The sequence below is a fragment of the Brienomyrus brachyistius genome, chromosome 3 (genome assembly GCF_023856365.1).
Source record: "Brienomyrus brachyistius isolate T26 chromosome 3, BBRACH_0.4, whole genome shotgun sequence".
NCBI classification, from domain to species: Eukaryota; Metazoa; Chordata; class Actinopteri; order Osteoglossiformes; family Mormyridae; genus Brienomyrus; species Brienomyrus brachyistius.
Genome location: NC_064535.1, coordinates 9,228,742 through 9,250,814, shown reverse-complemented (window position 1 = coordinate 9,250,814; position 22,073 = coordinate 9,228,742). Strand labels below are relative to the sequence as shown.

Below are 22,073 nucleotides of genomic sequence, written 5' to 3'. Positions count from 1 at the left end.
CCAAAAAACTATGGCAACATTTAATTTAGGATTTTCTTTCAAACCTCATTCCATTATAAATAGGCTAATTCAGCTTAAGTACATTGTTTAATCAATTGCTTCTAGACTTATTGGTATTGCTCTCTAGCGTTTCGCTAAAGCAGTATTTCTAATGTACTCAGGGACCCCCAGAAAGTCGACATTTTTGCTCCTTCCCTGCTCCCTGCCAGCCAGTCCACATTTTTGCTCCCACTGGGAGCTGGGAGGGAGCAAAAATGTGGACTGTCTGCAAGTCCCTGAGGACCGGATTGGGAAACACTGTACTAAAGGTATGAGAGAGTGCTGCAGAGCCCCCAGGTCCGTGGCATATGGCATGCATTACTGAGCAAAGAGTTGCTGCTTAGCAACGGGACCAGAGGACACTCTAACTCTCTGTTCCATCCTCAATTTTCTCTGAGCACCTTGCTACAACAAACAATTATGGAAGTTATGTATAAACAAGGAATCTGCCCCCTTGTTGACCGGTTCCCGTGCTGTGTCCCTGCTACCATTTATTTCCACATATTCGCATCTACTTTTCCCCTCAAGACAATGTATTACGAGGTCTGGCATCTTATTCAATTAATATGCATTGCATGAACAGAAAAAAGAATGCAAATTGCATATGCTTTTATTTGACTTTTATGGAAAATGTATAAGACACATACCCCTGTAGTGCTACAAAGCAAATATATATCATCTATGGTAATATGTTGACAAATGTTGACATGCATATGAAATATCCTTTAAAGATGTAATTCATCCATTTTCAATAAGTGTTTATCCAATTTGGGATCACTGGTGAGCCTGAAGTCTATCCTGGGCAGTACGGGGCATGTGGGTACATACCACGGGCACTATAGGGACACCGATTCACACAAACAACATACTTTCGGAGGACCTAAAGAAAGCTGGGAGATACACAAGGAGATCACACAAAATCTACACAGAGCCAGTAATTCAAATGCACAACCCTGCAAGGATTTTATCACTGAGAAAATATTTACACAAGCAAAATACGATGCGAATCACTCATCACCTGTTTCTGAACGTTATAGTAGAAAAGCAAGCTGGAAAATACAGCAATCAGTGTAAAATGTTATTCCTTGTAATAGCTGTGCTCCTTGACCTATCTGACTGCCCATCTCCAGCCTCAGCCCCTCCACACAGTGAGAGGCAAACTGCACCAGCTTGAGAGCACATGCTAGGTACTTGTCACAACTTCATCCAGCTGACAATGAGTGAGCTGCGAACAAGTCTGAGGAAGACTGGAGATAATAAGACCCAGAGTCTGTACAACACATGACCCCCCCCCCCCCCCCAGCAACACTATCACAGCAGATTGCCATGGACTGCCGTGCCAATCTGTCACCTTTATATGTCTCCACTTTATGTTCTAAGAGCCAGTGGACATGGTAACTCCCACGAAGGAGAATGTCAATAGCATACACTCCACTGGTAAGAACAGAGGAAGGCTTCTCAGGCTAAAACAGCTGGCAGTGTTCAGGACTTTCTCAACAGGAAAGCAAATACGAGCAACACAAATCATCACTGCAGCTGTCACACCTCTGCCAGGGGTTACGACTTTGGGTTTGTCTGCTTCCATGTGGAATCTGGATCCCTACCAGCCATCTTCTCCTGTTACAGCCAAAGTCTGTCTAGTATATCTATCTATCTATCTATCTATCTATCTATCTATCTATCTATCTATCTATCTATCTATCTATCTATCTATCTATCTATCTATCTATCTATCTATCTATCTATCTATCTATCTATCTATCTATCTATCTATCTATCTATCTATCTATCTATGTGTCTGTCCATGCATCCATTCATCCATCAAAGTTGTGAGGATGGCGATTGGTCAACTAGCACTAATCAGATCGTCAATCAGCTGGATTTAAGACACTCTGGCATAATGTTTTTAAAAATGACTCGTATTAAGACACTTGTAGCAATAACTTGTGCTTCGTAATATGACATCGATGCAAGCCAAAGGAAAGATAACCAAATCCATGATCATATGGCTTAAGCTTCGGATTTACTAGACCGAGTCTGTTAAATATTAAATATATTAGGTAAATATTAGTCATTGTTTTCATTTTTATGATTCACTTAGCATCATATCAAGCTGAGTAACATGATGCTGAGGACACAGAGAGTAAATCCAGTGTTTGTCCAATATGTTTCATGCACAAAGTAGTACATATTTCTTGCCTATCGTTTATTTTTTTGGCAGTTACTCTTGTCACAGACTATAACTCTTTCATAACACATGTATATGTTATGAAACAGCGATAAGTTTTTTTACAATAGTAATAAAACAACAAATGGTTTGGGTGAACCTGGCAATATTTCAAAACATTCACAGGTTGGACATCATCATTTTTAATTTATTACCAAGCCTTTCTGCATCCATGTCATAAAGATGGAAGACAACGCCCTTTACATTAATGTGAATCTACAGCAGAATTGCAAGAAGGTAGAAGCCTTCAACCACATTTAGTTACATTAACTTCAAAAAGACATGAATAAGTTCAGCTTAAATACATAAATGCTAACTCAAACACTGGGCAATAGGAGATGTCTGCACTGAATTGATTCTCTCTGAAGGAATTACAGCAGCCTTTTCTTACTTGGGGGAGGACACTTCAGCCATCTGCACCCTTCACTCAGAAAAACACCCCCACCCACGAAGGAAGTGCCTGGTCTTTATGTAGATATGCAGCTGGTTCTCTGGCATTTGCCCAGTTGGCCTGTTTATCACAACTTAACAATGAAGAGTTGGCTGTAACTAATACCCCCCCCCCAACTCCTCCAGTCACATTAACAGCTCTATCATGCCTCTCTGTGGAATCTCATCTTTATGCACCACAAAAAATTCATAGCAATCTCAAGCCCATCAGCAGGTTGGACAGAGAGAAACCCACAAAAACCGCCTGCCAGGTACAGATATATTATTTTTTGCTTCGTTAGGACTGTTGACTATACAGTTTTACATGGTACTACTGCAGCTAATGAGATTATCTATAACGAAATGTGAGAATTCCAACCGTTTTCTTCTGTATTTATGTCACCACACCTACTACCATTTTAACCAAACAGGAATCTGGTCTGGACGAGAAATACAAACTAACAACCTCAGTGTTTATACTTGGCCTACGACTGCAGAATCTGAAGACACAACAGGAATGTTAATTCCATTCCCTGAGTTGCTTCACACTATATTAACTGCAGTAAACTAAGGAAGTCAGAGGAATTCCCAGGAGTGAAGGAAGGCTCTCTTGTTCACCCCATTACTTCCACTTTAGAAAACTCTTAGTCTTTCACAGTGCTTTTCCTAGTCTTTTACAGTGCTTTTCCTAGTCTTTCACAGTGCTTTTCCTAGTCTTTCACAGTGCTTTTCCTAGTCTTTCACAGTGCTTTTCCTAGTCTTTCACAGTGCTTTTCCTAGTCTTTCACAGTGCTTTTCCTAGTCTTTCACAGTGCTTTTCCTAGTCTTTCACAGTGCTCTTCCTAAAATCAGTGTCGCCAGACACAACAACTGAAGAAAACTGAAATAGCCCAGGTGTGTGTGTCTGTGTGTGTGTGCGCGTGTGTATCTACAGTGTCCATTTGCAAGCTCTGCACAATTCTCTTCAGCTCCTTTGACAGCTCCACTAACACTCCATCCTATTCAGAACACTAGACAATTAAAACCATCTGCAGACTATTAAAAATGAATCACTAGACATTTACTGTCAGCAACTTTAGTTTAACAGGGTTTTTCTTTGTATAATTGCTAGTGTACCATAAAGTACACTAAAGATAGTGCTTTTACGTTATTTTATTTTACAGAAGCTTTTATCCAAAGCAATGTGCAATTGAGACGGCAAGGTTACACAGTCCCTGGAACAAATGGCATTAAAGGTCTTACTTAAGGGACCGATGGTGAAAACTCTCTACCGGCCATGGGATTTGAGCCAACAACCTTCCGATCACTGGCAACAATAGACTCCAGATAAGTTAAACTGTGCTGAGAATCAAAGCCCAGATCAACTGCTTGCAAAGCAGCTAGGCTAGGCTAGCCACTACACCACCAGGGAGAATAGCATTGCATTATGTATATAATAGTCCAAATACATATATATATATATATATATATATATAAGATGCATTTGAAGCACTGATGTCAAGCAGATGAAAGAATTCCATTCGTAAATGTGGTGAGATCGTAACAGTAATGCCATCCCAACCAATCCGTGCAGAGATCCAACTCGCGCTGCTTCCATTTCCATCAAGGGTGCAGCTTTTGTCTATTTCCCTGACGATGTTCATGCCCCATAAGTTTTCAAAAGGATGTATTTCACTAAGGTCGCCCCCCGTAGCTTCCTCGAGTTTCTCGACAGCTTACGCTGGGTTGTTTTATGAGCACATAATTGAGAATAGTGTTACTCTGCTTTTCATGGACGCCGTCCAACTAAAACGGAGGAGCCATGCTTTCAGGGAAAACACAACGCTGCGGCTTCTGATGGAAACGGGGGGGTCAGAGACGTCCATATGAGAAGCCTTACCCAGCCTGGGTGAAGGTCACGGTGTTTCAAGTCATATGCTTGAATTGAATTCCCGTAGCATGCCTTGTTATATCAGGTATGTACATTAATATTCTTTACGAAAGGCTTTCAAGTCTGTCGTATCATCATTACAAATCTCTTCATAATCTGGTGCCATCTTATCTAGCTGATCTACTGCATGGACACCCCCCCCCCCCCCCCCCCCCCCCCCCCCAAACGTTGCCTCCGTTCTGCTGACTCTAATCCCCTTTCTCTTCCCAAAATCACTAATTACCGCTATTGGGGTGTCGGGGCTTTTTCATTACTGCCCCCTCCCTATGGAATCTCCTCATCTCTCTTATCATTTAAAAACTCCCCTAAGACCCATCTTTTCAAAATAGCCTATAATAGTTGAAAGAACCGTGTCCTGTTTGTTTGCCTAATGTGTGAATGTGCTTCTGTTTCTCTGATTTGCCTTTGTAAAGTGCCTTCGAGTATCTAGAAAAGCGCTATATAAAATAAATGCATCATAATAATAATAATCATTATTATTAAATTGCGGTCCTCAAAGTAAAACAAAAAAGAAAATTATGTTACCCTGTGTCTGGTATCATTTTATTCCTTCAAAAACCTTCCAAGCTGCTGTCATGCGACTGACTTTTAACAGCAGAGGCTTCTGTCCAGGGACCTTATAATCTCTTATAATCATCTGAGCAGCAATACATAAAAACAAATTCAATGGTTCAAATATTTGCACTTGATAAGAATCAGGTCTTGGTGAACAGCAGTGGATTCTTACTTACAGTCAAATCATTAAAAGATCTAAGCAAATAGCTGCTTATACTGTAGTACATACTGTATGTACCACAGTAACATGAATTGTCTGGGGTCTTATCCGGCGGATTTAGTGAAACAGGTCATCTGTTTATGAAGTAATGGGATCGGTAACTAACCACTGATCCTTATGCGACTCAGAAATCCTTCAACAGGAGGAAAATGAACCGTGAATCAAGCTGAAATATCACGAAGCAGATACCAATGAGCTCCATCATCGCTAACGACACATTTCTTTTCTTCCTGGCTTCTTTCTGGCTTACTAGACTTTTTCCAGTGTGACACAAAGGGCCTGTGTGATTAATAAAAGAATATAACTACAATAGATGGGAAACGTCACTTTTACGAGAAACATGCTTTTGTGCTCGCTAGGCCTGCCAGAACTCAAGCTTTTATACGATTAAAGACACGATGATACTTACCCTGTGGACGGGGTCATGATGCAGCCGCCTCGATCTACTGTCATGCGGCAGCCGCACCCCCTCTCTGGCGTGTCGTGGTTCATTCCAAAATTGTGTCCAAGCTCATGTGCCAGGGTAACCGCAGCCCCGAGAGGATTGTCCGAATGATCCTGTAGGGGAGAATCATCATTACCTATCACTACTAATGGCAAATAAAGAAAAAAATGTCAGCCTTAAAATGTCTTTGAAAGAATGTCATATCATCATCATCATCATCATCATCATCATAGTTGTCATCATTATCATTATTATTATTATTATTATTATTATTAGTAGTAGTAGTAGAAATGATGGTAGGTATAGTAGGTGTAGTAAATGGTGAAACTTGGCAAAAAAGAAAATTTGAATTTCAGGTTAATTAGTTTGGCCTAGAGGTAATTTCACTGTTGAAAGAAGGAAAACACCAGTGGCACTTAAGCCCATGCTGGTAAACAAAGAGACCAGACATTAAGCCTGTGAATTGCAAACTGGCTTGTAAAAGTGGCCTGTGTGAATTACAGGTATCCTTCCTCTAAGTGCTAAGGCACTCAGTACGTGTTTAATACAGCACAGGTAAGTGATGGTCAGCGTTGGATTGGTGGAGACTGCAGCCCCATCAATTCTCAAGGCTCATGGGAATTTTACATACACAAAAATGAGGGCAGGATGAAGAATAATTGATGCAGAGTGATACCCAATCAGACTGTAGAGGAGGTGGGTTCAAGCGACTAGAAGAGGCAGAACCAACCAATCAGTTGCCGTGGCCCCGCCTCCACTAAGTGCCCAGTTTGAAATGTACACCAGTCAGAGGACAATACACCAAACAGCAATTTAGTGACAGAAATTCACCAAACTTCTGATATTTGGACTGTGGGAGGAAATCCATACAATATAGACAGAACATGTAAACTGAACAAGTATGGGGGGGTTACATCAATCCTGGATGTGTGAGGCATCACATAGAAAATACTGAGTTCATGCCCGGATCGCTGGGAGTGCAATGAGAGCAGTTAAAGTCTCTTCGAGTTAGTAGCCTGTAAAAAGTCCTCTCTTTCCTGCACTATTTCCAACCATTTTCCAAACCGCTTATCCTACTGGGTTGCGGGGGGTCCAGAGCCTATCCCGGAAGCTACAGGCATGAGGCAGGGAACAGCCCAGGACGGGGGGGGGGCAGCTCCCACACAATTTTATTTATGAAAAGTCTTCTGTGGCTCACTGAATATGCCCTGAACAGTCGGCTGTTTTTTGGTAAAATACAATCACTATTGATGAAAAACCCATATGAAAGACTAGTGTGAACACAGAAATGATTTAATTTGCATATTCATAAACAATCATTTTTTAGGCTGCATTCTTTTTAGATTGTATAACTTTAATGGCTGATGTGGAAAAAATACCACAGTTCTGACCCTTTACATGATCCCTTATTATCAAATTCGAAAAAAAAGTCACTCTTAAAGGGTCATTCATTTCCAGTGACTGGGACAGGGTCATTCCTCACTACATCATTACAGTTCATATTTATTGCCTAAGCTTTGTGTAATTTAATATGGTTGTTTTAATCCTTTAAATAAAATCAGTGACTCACGACTTGGCTTGTGTGAGTTTTGTGTTCCCTTCTTCTTTACAGTGCTTGTTGGGTGTCGACCCTTTCAGGCGACATTTGCAAATTGAAATGCATCTATTCTGCATATGTTTTCCATAAATGTGTTTTGGTTACAAATCGTTATTTCATACCTTACAGGAAATCCTGATTGCTTGCATTCATTTTAGCATTCTTTTACATTTCTAAGCATGCATTTTCCGGACACTATCTGATGCCTTCTGCAAAGATCGGAAATTCTGAGTGACCGCATTTCTGTGGTGACACAGTGACCGGAATGTATCGTGTTCGAGTCCCTTCTGAGGTCTTTACTCACCATGACGATGCCGCCTGACTGCTCTGCTGTGCACATGCTCATTATGGGCGCCATGCCAATGGTGGTGCCTTGAAAGTAGACTCCACTGTTGGGGCAAAGCTCAGTGGTCACTGCAGGACTCATCAGTCATACATACTGTTATCGTAAATATATAAGAAGAAACCCCAGTTTGATCTATAGGGGTAAATGGAGATGCGTTTGCCTTTAGTTATACGCACCTGACAAGCTGCGCATTGTCGTGAGGTCTCTGAGGCAGCAGCTTCAGCTTCCTCCAGTCAAGGAATTCATGCAGCGTGGTGAAAGGGTCCTGTGAGATGGCGCACTTGTCCGTGTCACTCCATACTTCCAGGCCCACAAGGGCCACACGGATGTTCAGGGCCCTGTAGAACTACGAGACATATAATCCTGCCTGACGATCTACCTGAGCAAAGAATCACTAAATCGATTAGCTCATCTGGTTTCTCAAATATAGTGCCGTGCAAAAAATCTTAGGCAGCCAGAGAAAATGATCCTTCTGTTGGTGTAAAACTATGTCTGTCAAAGTGTGTTAGTAATTTCAGTCCCTCTCCTGCAGTCACTCCGGTATTTGCAACGACCGTCCAATATAGCCATGCATTTCTGGAGCTGACTACTAGCCCAAGGTGGTTGGCTGATCGATACATCATCCATCCATGGAAGGCAGGCAGCAATCCAGGATGGGGCGCCAATCCACAATACCTCATCAAAGTTATTTAATTAATTAAGTTAATTAATTAAGTGAGCTGGTGGTGAAATTTAACAAATTCATGGAATGGTTGAGGTGCCCCTGGTATTAGTGACTTTTTGGAGAACGAAAGAAATCCGTGTTATTTAAAAAAGATTGCGTTATTGTGCATTTGCATATATTCTGATGTTAAATAGTGTTTAACGAGAACGTTATGTGTCATTTATTTCACGCGCCCAGTTCGACGGGGAATGGTACGTGTTCTTCCACCAAAGTCCCAAGCTGTACTTACCTTGTCCACATAATTAGCGATCTCAGCTAGCCTCTGTTTCACTTTCTCCATGTCCTTCCCTTGTTTCTGAAACTGGTACACAGTTGAATAATTTTTTTTTTCACATGCCTTGTTCTTTGTTCTTTGTTTTTGCCGTCACAGATTATAGTGTTCTTGACAAAAATCTGTCCATAAAATCGCGTCTATAACTGTCGCAGTATCAAGCGGACTAGTCCTTGCTACCTGCAGTGAATTGCTGAGACTGTTGGTGCAGCACACAGCCCATATATGATGATTACCAGTTCCTGTGGTTCCTTTGTCTGGCTAGAGGACTGAACATTTTCCTCAATTCCCTGTAAATTGTTGCTCTCTGCCGCTGCTACTGGCCCATTGATGTAGCTTTGAAGTCTGGGTGTCTTCCTCTGTTTCCTTTATTTCAGTTCAGAATGTTTGGGTTTTGATGTGGCTGTCCGGCGAGAGCATTGACATTCGAGTTAACTGACCTCTCTGTTGTCAGCCACGATGATCAGCTCCACGTACTTTGTGGTCTTCTGAGTGTGTCTTTTGTTCTAAAGCAGAACAGAAAAACAGACAGCAAGCCTGACACTTCACCTCTGACTCATTTATCTTCAAAAAGGCAAGCTAAGACAACGTTGTTTATACATTCATATTTTATTTATGTAGCAGATGCTTTAAACCAAAGCAACGTACTTTTTCTGAAAGGAAAAAAAAAGCGATTCCTGGAGGAATTTTGGGTTATGGGTCTTGCAAACCCTCAATGGTAAAAATCACTGAGGCGACCACAAGATCTGAACCTACAAACATCTGGTCAAAGACACTGTTCTTTAGCCCACTGAACCACACAGCACCACCAGAAGGCAGTCAGCATATGAGGGAAGGTACAGTAGTGATGTTCTGCAAACCAGTTGCATGTAGTAATAACATAATTACAACATTTAAGCTGACTTACAATAACACCCATGGACAATATGGACCTTATTTACGCCATGGAAAAATTAATTTAAAGCAGAAATGAGGCACCCCAGATGGGTCTTGAACCCACAATCCCTAATTTAGGAGACAAATGGCTTATCCATTAAGCCACTGGGGCAAATGAAAACATGCACGATGGATCGAAATACACATTTTATTTATTTAACAGAACTTTTAGAAGAAGGGATGCATATGGCTGAGAAGGCAGGGACAGACAGTCTTTGGGAAAACAGGGGGGTTAAGGGTCTCACTCAGGGGCCCAAAAGTAGGCAGTGGCTTAGACAGCATTAACAAGCAAAGTAATTTTTCAGAGCATTCTAAGAGAAACAGTACTGGCCAGGAATGGGAGATGGGCCTCCTGCAAAGCAAGCGAGAAGTTTACCACTCAACCACCAGTGATTCACTCCTGCAAAGCAAGCGAGAAGTTTACCACTCAACCACCAGTGATTCACAACTGGTCCAGACTGTTTTCGCACATAAGCTGAACATTTTTTAATGCAAAAACATGGGTGGCATCATCCTTTGGAATAAAATGCACGACGAAATAAGTCTTTCAGCATGAAGTTATGCAGCACCTTCCCTCTAGCCTAATATACACATTTTGCGAGGCATGCCAGTGTACTGTCAGAACATGCTGCTGTGATGTATTTTGCAGTGTAGTCCAGAAGGGGAGGATGACAGGGAAGCTGGGGGCTGACAGGGACATTTGAAGGGGGGTCCTGCTTTAGGGAGCAGCACTGATTCATGCACTGGGCTGCCATCTGGCCCCACTGGCTCATGTGGCCACCAGTTTTCAGGTTTCAATTGGGGGCCCATTCAGGTTTCACTTTGGGGCCCATTCAGGTTTAACTCTGGGGCCCCATTCAGGTTTTACTTGGGGTCCCATTCAGGTTTCACTCGGGGGCTCATTCAGGTTTCACTTTGGGGCCCATTCAGGTTTCACTTGGGGGCCCATTCAGGTTTTACTTGGGGGCCCATTCAGGTTTTACTTTGGGGCCCATTCAGGTTTCACTTTGGGGCCCATTCAGGTTTCACTCGGGGGCCCATTTAGGTTTCACTTTGGGGACCATTCAGGTTTCACTCGGGGGCCCATTTAGGTTTCACTCGGGGGCCCATTCAGGTTTTACTTGGGGGCCCATTCAGGTTTCACTTGGGGGCCCATTTTCTCTATTTCTGTAACACTGACTCGTAATGTCTATAGCGGTAGGAAATCTGCTCAGGTCAGGTTTTGCTTTTTCCAAAAGTGCCGCCCTCTCCACCTCACCATGTGGTACTGACCATACTACCATCAGTCATGTCAGACTTCCTTTCAGCCTGCGGAGGCTTGTGCATAAAAGCAGGAGGACAAATCAGTTCCATATTCTAAATATTGGTCATTCTTTGGCGTCTCAGTGGAGGGGGACACCATGTCTGCGATCAGAAGGTCACTGGATTGGATCCCAGAGGGGGGCCCATTAGGCCCTTGATCTCCCCCCTTTGCTTCAAGCCTGCTTTCTCATAAATGTGCATCACATTGGATAAAAATGTCTCATAAGTAAAATGTGATGTACAGCCAAAGGCACTAGGCTTGACTGAAAAAAGGCACAAATCATTGTTGTTGATTATTTACAGTTTACAAATCAAGGCTCAAACTTTTCAGATTTTAGGTTCAAATTTGAGAGAAAACATTGAACCTGGTGCCGATTGGCATAACTTTAGCTTGAAATAGCAATAAAAAGTCACATTCTAATTATAAGCACACTTGTTTGTTTTCAATTACCATCCTTTTTACGGTAGTACTGTAGTTCCTTTTGATTATTCCCTGGATTGGAAATTACATTCCCCCAGGGTTTAGAACTACTGTCTGTAATTTCCAGTAAATATTAATGCCTGTATAGTTTAAAGTGTATAAAGGAACAATGGCAATTAGCATCTTAAATCATCTCTGTATGGAACCTGGCATTTGCCTGACAGATAAAGCATGCACAGTGTCTTTATTGAATGGCATACAAAGTCATCAGAAGACAATGAGCATAAACAGCTTGAAGAATAAATCCTGAACTTGCAGTAAATGGATAAAACATTTGGGTGAGTATCATAAATCCTGATGATTACGAGTTTGCTAATGCGAGGAAGGTGGTGTGGGTTTGCCTGGATGTCTGCGTTTTATAGCCATCGTAAGAGGACCGTATTTTTTCTGTCCCTTAAAAAACACATAAACGACAAGCAGTCACCTCGAGTGGTATAAAATACTTTGCGATTTGGGAAATAATACCGTTCTTGTTGGTTTCAGATGATTTCAGTTAGTCAAGGAGCACAACTGACTTGCAGATTACTGTGTAGTAAAGTTTTATGTGCTGAAATATATATCGAGTGCTATGGTTTTTTGATGTGGACTAACATACACATCGATGGCCTTTTTCAGAAAACACTTGGAGGTTTTGTTGTAACCTTACCCTGGCAGAAGAGCCTCCTTTCTTGTCTGGGACAAAAGCAGATATATTGAATCCATGACCACAAGTACCAGCGGGAATGTAAACCTCTTCCCCCCTATAAATCAGGTGCGTTGCGTTGTCTGGGTCGAACGCGGGCTCCAGGATGAAGGTTTTGCTTTTGAATGACACAAATCCTCTGCGGATGGAAAGATTTCACAAATTAGCATAGCCGGCAAAATGACACAGGAACCCAATTCTGTGATGACAAATGGATAAGAAGCTCAGATGAAGGAAAGATTATTTATAGGTTTATATATAGCAGGATTTTGTCACGTTAGGGTTTAAAGGTTGAGAACATTCCTTACGTTCACAGAATTCCAGTAGTATGAAAAATAAAGGAAATAAGAGTAAATGTAGGATACAAAGAAACATTGAAAGGAAGTTCTCCTACGGAGGAGTAGTGATTAGTTACTCTGATTAGAGGTGTGTATCGCATCCTCTCAGACAATACAATAACGTATGCAAGTGTCCTACTTTTGAAGTAAAAGCATAAAGACAATTCAAAACAAATTATTATTTCACATTGCAAAAACTACCTGAGACTCAAGTAACTGACGTTCATCTTAGCTGGAAGAAATATAAGATTCAGTAACAGTGATGTGACAAGTGTATCGATTTGTGATGGTTTTATTGGATTTCTTTCAAAATTTGGGTTATGATCGATACAGCTGGACAACATTTCAGATTTGAAGTGGTTTTTAGTTACAGATCATCTTTTATTAATATACCAAGTGCAATTATTTGCAATTATGACTATAAGATGCTATCCAACTCTATGCAAGCAGATTTCAGGTTGTTTGAAAATCAATTAATGAATGGTGCTCTATGAATGAATGAATGGTGTTGCATTACTCTATGAATGAATGGTGTTACATTACTCTATGAATGAATGGTGTTGCATTACTCTATGAATGAATGGTGTTACATTACTCCTTGAATGAATCAATGAATGACTGGTGCTCTATGAATGGTGCTCTGTCCAATCATGAGAAAGAAATGTACTGTATTTCACAGAATAGAAGGTTTACAGGTGTTGTAAAAAAATAAAAATAAAAAGATGGTCATTAAGAGAAGAAATAAGATTATTCTTAGACTGCATTGCCTTATAATACTGCTTTATTGCTTACCTTAAACCAGTGCAGGTACTAAGGCTGACCTCAGAATCGGGATGCCCCTGGACCTTGCCATGATAATAGCAGTTTACCTGGAAAAGACAGTTATTATATTGAATCGATTTTGCAATAATGGGATTTGTTCTTCATCTTATGTTTTGGGCTGTTGCACCTGCTCTTGTCTTGATTAGCAAGGGAAGTATTATTCTAAGGACACATGTTTTGTTCGATTCATGTGCAGTGTGTGTTTGTGTGTGTGTGTGGATTATGATTATAACCTGTTTTTTAATGTTGTGGTCACCACAAAGATCTGTGAATGCAATCAAAAAACTAAAAATTTTTTTTTTTATTATTTTTTTTGGTTATTCATGGTTAGGGCTGGGTTGGGGTTATGGTCTCATGTTGGGATTAGAGTTTTCCCCCTTCAAATGAATGGAGAGTCCCCACAGTGATATAATTACAAACCTGTGTGTGTGTACATATATTTACATATATATATATATATATATATATATATATATATATATATATATATATATATATATATATATATATGTTTTATATATTCTTTTTTGTGTATAGCCTGTATTTTTTTTTACCGCATCCAGCCTTGACACCATCACTGTCAGCCTATCATTCATATATATACCTGTCTGCAAGCATAGCTGCATCTATCAGCAAATGTTAATGTAAGGTGCCAACTGTGTCATGTAAAATTATATGAGTCAAGGAAGTTTTCCCCCGTCCTTTCATCACTTTGATGTCAAAATGAAAAATGTGTTTTATTCTCAGGGCTCGTTTTTCTTGTAGAAAATCTCTGCTCTGCTTTCCCTCCTACGAAGACGGTTGTTATTTTAGCCTGTGATTGCTGCCGGACAAAAAAAAAAATTACTGACGCACTGAGAATCTCAAACTCCTAGTGCGTGTTTCAGCTGTGGAAAAGAGGGTCCCGCTCTCCAAACTCCAGTTGAGATCGTTGGTGGAAGGCCACCGGTTTTTTTCTTCAACTAACTGCCTCTCTTCGCTTGATGATGAGGAAGCGTCTGGTTCGCAGTAAAAACACAAATCCTGTGTTATGGTTCCTGCACCATCTGTCAAGCCTTAAAGGGACGGTCCAAGTCTCAGCCGACATGCGTGCCGAGTAAACCAGTGTCTGGCCCAGTAATGTCAATTACCTGGGCTGCTGGCTTGCTCTGAAGCGCCATTAAAACTGGACTGTTTCTGCCTTGTAGTCTAATTCAAACCATGATAGTGAAGGGTTAGCAACAACAAGAACATGCAACACACCGAAGAGCACTTAGACAATGACCGTCTGAGTCACTGGATTTGTGAATCCCATTATATTAAACACTGAAAAAGCCTTACCATAATTACTTCTAGGTTAGTGCTTTGCTGTTATATTACAACAGCACCTTTGATGGTATCATTCTTTTTGCTTCAGTCAAAGAGACAATTATTAAGTAGGCTTTTATGCTAAGCTACACAACTCAGAAGCAGACATTGCAGCTCTTTCTGCTATAGCATTTTTGTCGGCAGCACTATGGTCTCATATCTACAGGGTTGAAAGTTTCAATCTGCCCCTGACTGAAATGGACTTAATAACGGCTGACTGCATGTGACACTTCGTCTGCCATGTTGGTACAAGACTGAAGCTTCCTTCTCATCTCTGTAACTCTTTATCTTTATTCACAAGCCAGAAAAATCAGAACATTTAAGCGACGGTAATGAAATGCAATAGCAGTGGATATAGTTGCGGCTAAATGTGGCCGATTTTCTTTATGCTGCCCAACGCTGAGCGGCGGTCTTGCATCGATAGAGGCGGATTGAGTGCAAACCGCTGAGACCTACCCAGTCAGGACCCGACATTAAAACGCACGTCTTGGCAGAGTCACTGCTCGCTTGGATAAGTTCATCGTCAGCATCGTGTGGAACGGCTAGAAAATGCTGAAGATGCTGGCAGATGCATGAACACTGTAACTCGCCAGCAGTGGGGACAGCATCACTTTTCTGATTGGTGATTAAGCCGTGATTAAAAAGGGCTGTTGGGGATGGCAGGGCCGGAGGTACCATGGAGTACAGATCAAAATCCAGCATTTGAGTTTCTTGATAATGTTAGGACATCTAATGTCTTCCCGTTGGGTGTCATAGCTGCTCTGTGAATCATGAAAACGGTAGCTGAATGTTTCACAGACCCAGAACAGCAAGCCAACTTTTTTTTTTTTTTGACTTACATCAGACCTGACAGTATAATACCTTTGTTCTTTGGCCCGTGAATTAAAACTCGAATAAGTAAAACAAAATTTAAACTTTTGGAACAGCTACATATTCTGGGGTGCATGTTTATGCTGGGATTTCACATTCTATCCATAGTTGAGGTCTCACTTTATTTATATAATTTGCAATGTAAATCTCAGGGATACAGATGGAGGTTCAAATTCACAGTTAATGTGTCCTGCCTTGAAGAACAAGGCCGCGTTATATGCTTAGCTGAAGTCCATGCTCAAATTTTCTCAAGTAATGCTGAAAAGGTTAACCAAAGGGAGCCATTTTCACTTTAGGTTTTATCTGTTTTCATCTATTAATTACCAAGCTGCTATCTTGCAGTTTGCTTCTATTTTGACCTCTTTCATAACAAAGCCTCTGGCACTTACCGTGAGGTTCTGAGTTCCAGTGATAGCACTTCCATCCTCTAGGTAATGTGTTTCAGTATAATGACTTGCAAACAGCCCCCTAAAGACAAAAGACAGAAAAAAGTACCACAAAATACAAGATATACTGTCAAAGTACAACGTCAAAAAAGCTTGAAATGGATGAAAAGGTACTTTCGTGTCACGTGACCAATCACACAGCCACATGGTCTTAAAAAGAAAATGTTCGACAATCTTATAAGCTTCAACCTAAATGTTTACGCTGATGACAATTTAATGATAATTAGTAAGTAGTTTTCCACTTACTTTTTAAAGGGAAAACTACCATTTGCTAAATTGGAATTAACAGTTGCGAGTAAAAACATTAGGACCAAGAACTGAATAGAGGGCAAGTAAATTAAAGCTTCCTTTTAATTTAATTTATTTAGCGGACACTTCTATCCAAAGAAATGCACTTTTCTTTTCTTTTTTGAGAAATCGGGGTTAGAGATTGCCTGTAATAATTCTGGGTGAAGGGCCATACTGTGAAATCACTGTCCCAGCTGGAGGAGTTAAACTGGTGACCTGATGACAGCCTCCTGACCCTTCGAGTCACACACCCCCCCAAGTATGGGCTGGGGGACATAACAAAATGCCGATAATCCAGCGCCTAGTGCCTCTGAAATTCAGATTTTTGCTGAAAACTCAATAATATCACCTACAGACTGCCCTTTTGCATGTCAAGAAGTTGAGCTCATCGACAAATCTTACTGCAGCGTGATGGCTTATCACCATCCCACTAATGTAACTTAGGTGGAGAAAATTACTGTGCTGAGGTAAAATTACTTCTTGGTGAGGCATTAGCTCATGAATCAGACTCTCAGAAGATGCTGGATCGTGGAGAGGCTGCATATTGGTGCAGATTAAACAATCACATTATGGGATCCCAATCAAGTAAATAATTGCTGTGCGTATGAGAGAGGCAACTAGACGACTGGCTGGTGTTGATTCACAACAAATGTATCCCAAGAAGCTATTGTTGCGGGTGCATAATCTTAATTACTCTTATTATTTTAGGTCTCTAGGATGGAGCCTCCAGAATTTCCTTAGCTAGTTTACTCACCAGCATGGGATGCATTGTGTCTTTGATACACAATTGATACCAGAGATTGCTAAACATGTCCGTCAAGTATCTAATATATTTTCCCATTTAGACTAAAGTTCTCTAGTTGGAAAAGTTAGAGCATCTGACCAATTGTCATAACAACCTGAATATAAAGTGCACACAAAAATACATCAGGTGGCACAGTGGTTAGCACTGTTGCCTCACACCTCTGGGACTCAGGTTCGAGTCTCCGCCTGGGTCACATGTGTGCGGCGTTTGCATGTTCTCCCCATGTCGTCGTGGAGATTCCTCTGGGTACTCCGGTTTCCCCCCACAGTCCAAAGACATGCTGGGGTTAATTTGAGTTTCCAAATTGCCTGCAAGTGTGAGTTGCTGTGTGATGAGCTGCTGCCCCATCCTGGGCTGTTCCCTGCTTTGCAACCATAACCTCCAAGATAGGCTTGGGACCCCCTTCCCACCCCATGACCCTGAATAGTACAAGCCATTTCAGAAAATGGATGGATGGAATATGAAGAGCACCAACAGTTACTCACAATGTCATATCTCATTCTTACAAAACCATCCTACTGACCCAATGTTGAGTTAGAGGAGCAAATAAGGGCTCTCACTAAAGTCAAATACAGACTTGAAGAATGATAAAGACATGAAAACAAATCAGATAGACGAACTGGTGTGGAACTGGATCAAAAATCAGCCCATCGCTCCCACTGTACATTTAATCTTAGAATCAGGTGTTCATTGACCTGAATGTACACATGGATGAATCTCAGTTACTCCATTCAAATGAAAACAGTCCGAGCAGTGCAGTATGCATTCATCAACAGGAAGACAGTGAGGCATGGGAAGACTAAACTAAGTCAGTATATAAGGAAATAAGTACAGAGGAGAAGGTGGATGGGCATGGTCTGTCAGAAAAAACTCTTTAGTCCAAATTGTTTACCTGCCATTTGTGTTGTAGACTAGGCCCAGTCAGTCTGACAGTGAGCTATATAATCTTTCATGGTTTAAAGTAAACTTGGTACAGTGGTGCAGTGGTCAGCAGTGCCGCCTCACACCTCGGGGACTGGGATTTGAGTCTTCGCCCTGGCTCCATGTGGCTGGTGTTTGCAAGTTCTTCCCATGTCACAATGGGATCTCCCCCCACCCAGTCCAAAACCATGATCAGGCAAATTGGAGTTGCCAAACTGCCCACATGTATGCCCCAGGAAGGGTTGGAACCCATCCTGGGTTGTTCCCTGCCCTGTGCCCATAGCTTCCAGAATAGGCTCTGCAACCCAGCAAAGGAAATGGAAGATCCATGGATGGCTTAAAACAGGACTCATAATGGTACATGTCAACAACATTTCCTTATAAACTAGTCTTATTTTTGTAATACGCCCTTGGAAAAATTAATTATTTTTCCCCCAATATTCATTACATCTCATTGCTGACACTCATTATAGGAAGTATAACGTCCAGGTATTAAAAAATATACAATAGGATGACGAGAGACTTTAAGGTCATGTCTTGTGATTATGGGCATGACTGTGATTTAAATAAAAAGCTCAGGATAAGCAAAAATCCATGAACAGATTTTTTTTTTTCATAAACTTTAAACTGGATTAGGTATTCTGCATTTTGCATGACTGTTTTTGCATTTTTAATATAAATCTTTCAGTCTGTTTCCTTTAAATGTACCTGATGTTGCTGACTGATAACCCTTAATATGTCATTCCATACTGTAAGGTCCAGGTATCCATCAATGTACATTATAGGGGAAAGATCAAATATACTGCATAAATTAAGACATAGTACCACACATTTAACTAAACCTCTATAGTGGCAGCGCAATCGAGTTGTTTGGTTCTTGCTTACATCCACCACAACTCTTTATCTCTTGATAAATTTTACAATCTGACGTTACTCAATAGGACATAAGTCAATGGATGACTGTAGTTTATTTTAAAATAAAAATTGCCAGTTTTACCAACTGAAATGCAGAAACAGCAGGGAATTTGCTAAAATTCAAGAATATTGCAGACATAAGAGGCTGAAAACCATAACAGATACATCTTTAATGAAAGAAAGCAGGCTGCCAGTCATATGCGATCACTATCTAATTAATGAGCTCAGTTTGCTGCAGTGGATCATGTCTTCTACTAAATACTTCTCCAAAAATCAATAAAGCATATTGGATGATATGAGAAATTGCTTTACTACAGACTAACTGCAGTGCATGAGCTCAGACATGTACTTACATGATTAATCCTGACATCAGATTAGTTTCCTGTACAAGAAGATTACATCTTGTGCTACGCTGGGATGAAAAATCTTGATGCGGACAGACTAAACTCACTTCATTACTCACCGAGAAAACATGTTTGTTTATTTTTTTTCTAGTTGGATGGTTAAATGTTTTTCTTGACTGAGAATCAATTTAGTTAAAAAAAGAAGTCATTTTGCTTTAGAAGACTGCTATTTAAGTTCATATACTAATTGCAGGTCACTTGAATGGTAAAGAGCCTCACGGTCACCTGTGTGTGTGTTCGCTGCATTGCCACAGAAACAGCAAATGGCCTCACTGGGTCAGTACCACATGTGCGTACAGCAGTAGCTGTGGAACATCCACCCCGTGAGAAATAACACGGGAGAGCTGCTCAAACCACATCAGCTGGATGAAATCAATAATCAATCATGAGATGAAACTGCCCTTGGAAGGGAAACTAAAGGGTTCTAGAACCATCCAGGTAGCTCCAGATGCTCCACTGTGACCCTTAAAGAGCTTGTCACTTTGTCTGGGGGTAGCTGACGAGTGTAGAATTCTTCTGCAATGGTGTCCTAGCAGGACCAAGGATGGCACTTGTAGCACGTTTTGATGGCCGTGGACAAAGAGGACGATTCTGCCCATGAAGGTCAGAGTCTGGCCTGACTAACCTGCTTCAAGAGTTTTTTCCAACAGGCCAATAGTCCCAGCAGTGCCTTGAGCACCACTTGGTACCAGATGTTGGTGGTTGAAAGAAAGGCCAGAGAGCAAGGTTGGCTGTCCTCCCAGTGCTTGCTCATACGGAATGGCCTCCTTCACCATACAGTCCTACTCTTTATTGGAACTGAATTTTGTAGCTTACAAATTGTGGAAAGAAACGCATAATGAATGGATAAATCCCAATATGTTATGTGTACAAATTAACACCACAAGCCCAAGATATCATCTGAGTGCATAGCAACTTATTAATGTGAATAAGTTAAATTCGTGATTAATTATGATTCATAAATTGCTGATTGACAAGACTATAGCGATCCCTGAAAGGGATTTAATACTTATAAAAGACAATCAAAAAAATATAGGTTGTTTTAATACACTGCAATATCATCTACTTATTCAGAGAATTAGATAGCTAGTTGCCTGAAATTTATTAGCAAGGGAAAGACGCTAGATGGCATTATGGCTCAGCATGTATCATGTCCATTACTGGGGGTTCAAATCTTGTTTTCCTGCTTATGTGTCTGGTCTGTGACTATGGCTGCCAGGTGCAATGCAGAAGCTTGTGGTCTGTAAACTAGCCATTGAGTCTGTGCCCAGCGACAGACTGACAGCCCAGCCTTGTGCCCTGAGCTGCTGCGGATAGACACCTGCAACCCAACCCAGAATAATCAGAAACATGACATGAGAAGGTGAAGAAAACTGAGGAATGGAGATCTAAGAGCAGGAACTGTGACAGGAAAAGTCATTTGTAAAACTCCTCCTCTCCACCCCCCAATGTCCTACAACCTCTCCCTTCCATTTCATGATACTTTCCTACAAGAAAACACCCCAGAGTCAAGACCTCTGGCATCTATGCCGTCTGCTCCACTTGGACCATGGAAAGCATTCAGGAGTGGCAGGAGAGGAAAATTCCATTGCGATTCCCTCGTTGTTGGGTTTAGCTTCTGCTCTTAGGTATTTGGATTGGAAAGTGATCTTGACGCAGGGTGGACTTGCCCTTTAGGTCTGGCAGAAGCTCCTGCCAGGCTTGTCTGCTGCATCCCATCTCAGACATGCCTAATCCCCCCCCCCCCCCCCCCCGTCTCCGTTTCCCGATGCTATTTCCAAGCTCTGGAGAAACACAAGTCTCTTGTACTTTCTTGTTGCATTCATACAAATACTCTGCAGTGCTATTTAGCAGGATGTGGCTAAATAACGATGGGTGCACACAGAGAAGAGTTAAAGCAAATCTTGCATCATTATAATCCTTGCGGGACTCCTGGGTGGTGCTCTCTAGATGCTCCGGGAGGGTGTATCCAAACTAAGAGGTATGATTTGAACACAAAACTGGAGTATATCAGAAACAAGTGTGTTCAAGATGAGTTCATATCATCTCAAGCACTACTGCTAAATTATTCCCATACCTGCTAATAATCTTTCATCAAATGCAAAACAAAAATGACAACTAATGACAATTATTACACAGTTTTAAAAGGTAATATTTCAGTTCTGGTGCAACTACCACATAAATCCCTTTGAACCGGGTAAGGCTTTTGAACCGAAAAGGCGTTTTCAGCTTTAAGAGGGCAGATGGGTAGTGCAGTGATTAAAATGTGGACTTTTAACCTGAATATTTGTGGTACTGGGTAGGTACCCTGAGGCACAGTGCTTATTATAAACTGCTCTACTAAAATCTGTAGATATATAAATAATAGACGTATAAAGCCACTTTGGCATCAGCTAAGAAACAACATACTTACAGTAAGAAGCTACCAGTATTTGGTGTGAAAGTGAGATTGAATCGTCACACCAGACTAATCATGTGACGCTTGTCATGTGATACTTTAATAAGCCGAAGGCCCGATTGCTTTTGGTTACTCTGTTAGGCTCCAGCTGTCCTGTAAAAACCCTGCTGGCGGAAACGAAGCATAATCACAGGCTGCTTGTTCAGTTCATGAACCTGATCAGCTCGTCTCTTTTCAAGAGTCTACAGATTCCCTTTATAAGCCAAAAGACGTACACTTTACTGTTCTGCCATTAAATAATTTTACAAGCTTTCCTTTCATCATCGCCCAGAACC

General features: G+C 41.2%; 1 protein-coding gene across 5 annotated transcripts in view; it reads right to left on the bottom strand.

The window, feature by feature from the left end:
- Positions 1 to 22,073, bottom strand: part of LOC125739227 (disintegrin and metalloproteinase domain-containing protein 12-like) — a 66,088-nt gene that overhangs the window by 22,447 nt on the left and 21,568 nt on the right. For all 5 annotated transcript variants that reach the window (XR_007397098.1, XM_049009103.1, XM_049009104.1 and 2 more), the window contains exons 4-11: positions 15,951 to 16,029; positions 13,315 to 13,391; positions 12,149 to 12,323; positions 9,224 to 9,289; positions 8,742 to 8,813; positions 7,965 to 8,134; positions 7,747 to 7,831; positions 5,810 to 5,958 (exon numbers count right to left, since the gene is read on the bottom strand). Coding sequence is in view for 4 of the 5 variants with exons in the window: in XM_049009103.1 (XP_048865060.1) it covers positions 5,810 to 5,958; positions 7,747 to 7,831; positions 7,965 to 8,134; positions 8,742 to 8,813; positions 9,224 to 9,289; positions 12,149 to 12,323; positions 13,315 to 13,391; positions 15,951 to 16,029 (873 nt within the window). In the remaining variant the exon portion in view is untranslated. The remainder of the gene's footprint in view (positions 1 to 5,809; positions 5,959 to 7,746; positions 7,832 to 7,964; positions 8,135 to 8,741; positions 8,814 to 9,223; positions 9,290 to 12,148; positions 12,324 to 13,314; positions 13,392 to 15,950; positions 16,030 to 22,073) is intronic.